At 40.6% G+C, this 3,743-nt stretch overlaps 1 protein-coding gene across 2 annotated transcripts in view; it reads left to right on the plus strand.

The window, feature by feature from the left end:
• Positions 1 to 2,358, plus strand: part of Srsf12 (serine and arginine rich splicing factor 12) — a 26,343-nt gene extending 23,985 nt beyond the window's left edge. Inside the window, exon 5 of one of the 2 annotated variants that reach the window (XM_028780601.1) lies at positions 561 to 2,358. In XM_028780601.1, coding sequence (XP_028636434.1) covers positions 561 to 924 — 364 coding nt within the window. In that variant the 3' untranslated portion in view covers positions 925 to 2,358. The remainder of the gene's footprint in view (positions 1 to 560) is intronic. The other variant, XM_028780609.1, reaches the window with a different exon arrangement.
• Positions 2,359 to 3,743: the final 1,385 nt, after the last annotated feature.

The following is a 3,743-nucleotide window of genomic DNA, read 5'->3' on the forward strand; positions in this document are numbered from 1 at the left end:
TGCATCACCACCAGCCTGATGAAAGAAAGAAGCAGCTTTCAGAGCAGCCCCAGTGACCCACTTCCTTTAAGAAGGCCTCACTTCCTACCTTTCACCAAAACCTGATAATGCTACACACTATGAGTCCATCCAGGGGTTAATCCACTGGTTAGGTCAGAGCCCTCAGAATCTAGTCACACCACTTAAGGCCCCAACCTGGCCACCAGGCCCTCAGTACTTGAGTCTGGGGATGATTTTTTTTCCCATTTTATTAGTATGAGTCTTTTACCTGTATGTATGTCTGTGAATCAATTGTGTGCAATATTTTCGGAGGCCAGAAGGTGCCAGATTCTCTGGAACTGTGTGATTGACCATGTAGGTGCTAGGATCCTCTGGAAACCCAGATCCTCTAAAAGAGCAGCAAATGCTTGTAACCACTGAGCCATCTTGACAGCCCCTGTGGGTATATTTCACATTCAAACCATAGCACATCTCAGTGTCACATACAGCACATCAGGAAGTACTGTCTTAACCTGCTGTCCTGTATAAAGTACACGCTCTAACGGTGTGCGTGCTTTCAGGTCTCGACACAGGCGCTCTTCTTACAGTCAGTCTAAATCTCGTTCCAAATCACTACCCAGGCAGTCTACCTCAGCGAGGCAGTCAAGAACACCAAGAAGGAATTCTGGATCTAGAGGACGATCAAGATCCAAGTCCTTACCCAAAAGGTCGATGGAAAAATCACAGTCACGCTCACCTCAAAAGCAGATTGCCTCCGGAGCAAAATCCAGATCGCATGGACGACACTGTGACTCCATAGCAAGATCCCCATGCAAGTCTCCCAGAGGGTACACCAGTTCTGGATCGAAGACACAGACAGCAAAGCATTCTCATTTCCAGTCACACTCCAGGTCTCGGAGTTACCATCATAAAAACAGTTGGTGAGCAGCAACTTACAGCAGCGCCTCAGAGCTGTGCTGCAAGTTATCACACCTCATCATGTCTAAAATTCTTCAAGGCCGGTAGAAAGGTGAACCGGTGTTAGTTACTGCAGGCATGTGGAAGGAATAAAATTGCCCTAGCTTTGATTAATACATGTTGTATCTGGATTTAAGGGCTCATCCACAACTTACTGTGTGTGCAGTGTCACCACTGCATAGCCTGGACCTGGGTCACATGGTAGCAAGGGGTACTTTCCGAAAGATATCAGTAAAATGAAACCAATGCAAAAATTCTACTTAGGTATTAAATATTGCCAGTAATATCCTTTACCAAAATATTTTTATTCTAAAGCACTTTTCACATAAAAAATAATCGTGACTGTATGTAATTGAATAAGCCAAACTTAAAACTGTTTTGACATCTGTGTCTTTCTTGTGACTTCTAGCTTAAACAGAAGTATCCTAGTTGATACTAGTTCAAATTACAGCATTCTGAAATCTCCAATGGCAAAATTTATATGGAGATTCCATAGGCGTTTAAAAGATAGCTAAAAGATGTTTAAAAGATAACTCAAAGACCATTCCATTGTTTTTTAATACAACAGCACAGACCACTTGACATGAAATTGTTATCTATGTTTCCTTAAACTGCTTAAACAGAACCAGGTGTAGTGGCCCACGCCTGTGATCCCAGCCCTTGGGAGGTGAAGTAGAAGGGGTAGAACCAGCATGGCCTGGCCTACATGAGGCCCTGTCTAAGGAAAAGAAATAAATGCTTTTTTTTAAAAAAAGAGAGAAACCATTTTAGAAGTTCTAGATTTTGAATGGCTTGAGACTACTCTAGAAATTATGGTGTGGAACACTCAGAATCCACAAAAATTCATGTTAAGCCTTACATATTTGAAGTATAATACATTTTGTATAAATTCATATTTATACCATTATTTCTATATAGCTATTTTCATCTGCATTTTTCTTTTTAGAGCTCTAGTTCAATATCCTTATTATATAAAAGTCTTTAAGAATTAAACACAGTACATTATACTAAGAAGTTCTAGCTAATGAGACTGTCTGGTGGGTAAACCCACTCACCATCCAAACCTGGCAACTGAGAGCTAGCTGGGCAACCTGAGTGCAAACCCTGGAACCCGCAAAGGTGACTCCTACAGACTCTCTGATTTCCACACTTGTACTATGGCATATGTGCACATGCAGACATACACACACATACACACACACACACACACACTCACACTCACACACTCACACACACACACTCACAGGTGCGCATTAAATGTATGTAAAACATTTAAGGTCAAGTCAGATAAGTAGCACATGCTTGTCACCCCAGTAGCACTCAGGAAGCTGAGGCAGGAATTTGAAACCAGCCTGGGATATTTTGAGACTCATCATGGGGCTGGAGAGATGGCTCAGTGATTAAGAGCACTGACTGACCTCTTCCAGAGGTCCTGAGTTCAATTCCCAGCAGCCACATGGTGGCTCACAACCATCTATGATGGGATCTGATGCTCTCTTCTGGTCTGCCTGAAGAGAAGACACCAACAGTGTACTCACATACATAAAATAAATCTTTAAAAAAAAAGAGACTCATCACACACACTTGCACCCCCCCACACACACACACACACGAGACAGGGGGGGGGGGAAGGAAAGAGAGCAAAGGAAGAAAAGAAAGAGAGGAGGGAAAGAAAAAAATCTTCATAAAACAGCTTTAAGGTATTTGACTTTTACTCTACATTTTTTAAACCAAATAACTTTGTTGACAATTGTTGCTTTTATATTGTTGTAACGTAGAATTTCTTTTACACTGTGTTTTGAGGTTTACATTCAGAGAGTTAGTAGATCTGTGATAAAAATTGTTTGCATATAATTGTCAAAGAGATTTGTTTACAGATTTGCTCTGTTAGATCTCATTACTGAAACACACTGTTGGTCCTTACAGCTAATATTTATGCCTGGAATACCTAAGATACTTGTCTTACATTTTCAGTATTTGGAGCCATGTTGCTTCTATTAATTTCAAATATAAAGTTCCATTTTTCTTTGCATTTTAAAATCTTTTATGTGAGAAACCACCTTACAAAATAATTTGTACATTGGTGATATTTGGAGATGTTCCACAAATTAATGTATATTATACTCCCTGAATATATTTTCTCTATTTAACCACAGCAAAAGTTATTTATTTCAAAAGTTCACTCTGGTGTTCCTCTGTAATAAAGCAATTATAACGGAGAGTTTGATGTGCTGTTGTGATACATGCATGTGTATATGCTATTGTCTTCAGTGATGACTAGCATACATAAAACCTTGGGTTCTTCAATCCAGCACAGAAGGATCAGGGGTTAGGGGAACCAAGGAATTAACTGTGCTTTTACAGTGTCTTTCCATTTACAGATCATTTTCTCAGGGGATCATTATCTCAGAGGTACATGATGTTTCCTGGGGAAATTGAAGAAATTTCTATTCGCCACAGAAAGGATGCTAACAACAGACCAAAAATATTATTCTACCCCAGTCTAGCTTAGTGAAGGGACAAGTTGAATTAGGCTTACTTGCAGAAGAATGGGCAGCTTACAGGCTGCTATGCTGTGGAAGAAAAGCATCCCCTAACAAGTATATACTATGTTCTATGTCCTATGTTCTGTCTCATGAGGCCTCCTCCCCTTTCTCCAGGAAATGTTAGTGGCCTCTGAGTGGGTCATGAGGGTCCTATGGAGTAACCATGCCTGCTCTGATTTCAACATGGCACTGGACACATCACGCCCACATAACAGCATTCTATAACACTTAGGGAAAAAA

The sequence above is a fragment of the Grammomys surdaster genome, unplaced genomic scaffold (genome assembly GCF_004785775.1).
Source record: "Grammomys surdaster isolate TR1022 unplaced genomic scaffold, NIH_TR_1.0 97, whole genome shotgun sequence".
NCBI classification, from domain to species: domain Eukaryota; kingdom Metazoa; phylum Chordata; class Mammalia; order Rodentia; family Muridae; genus Grammomys; species Grammomys surdaster.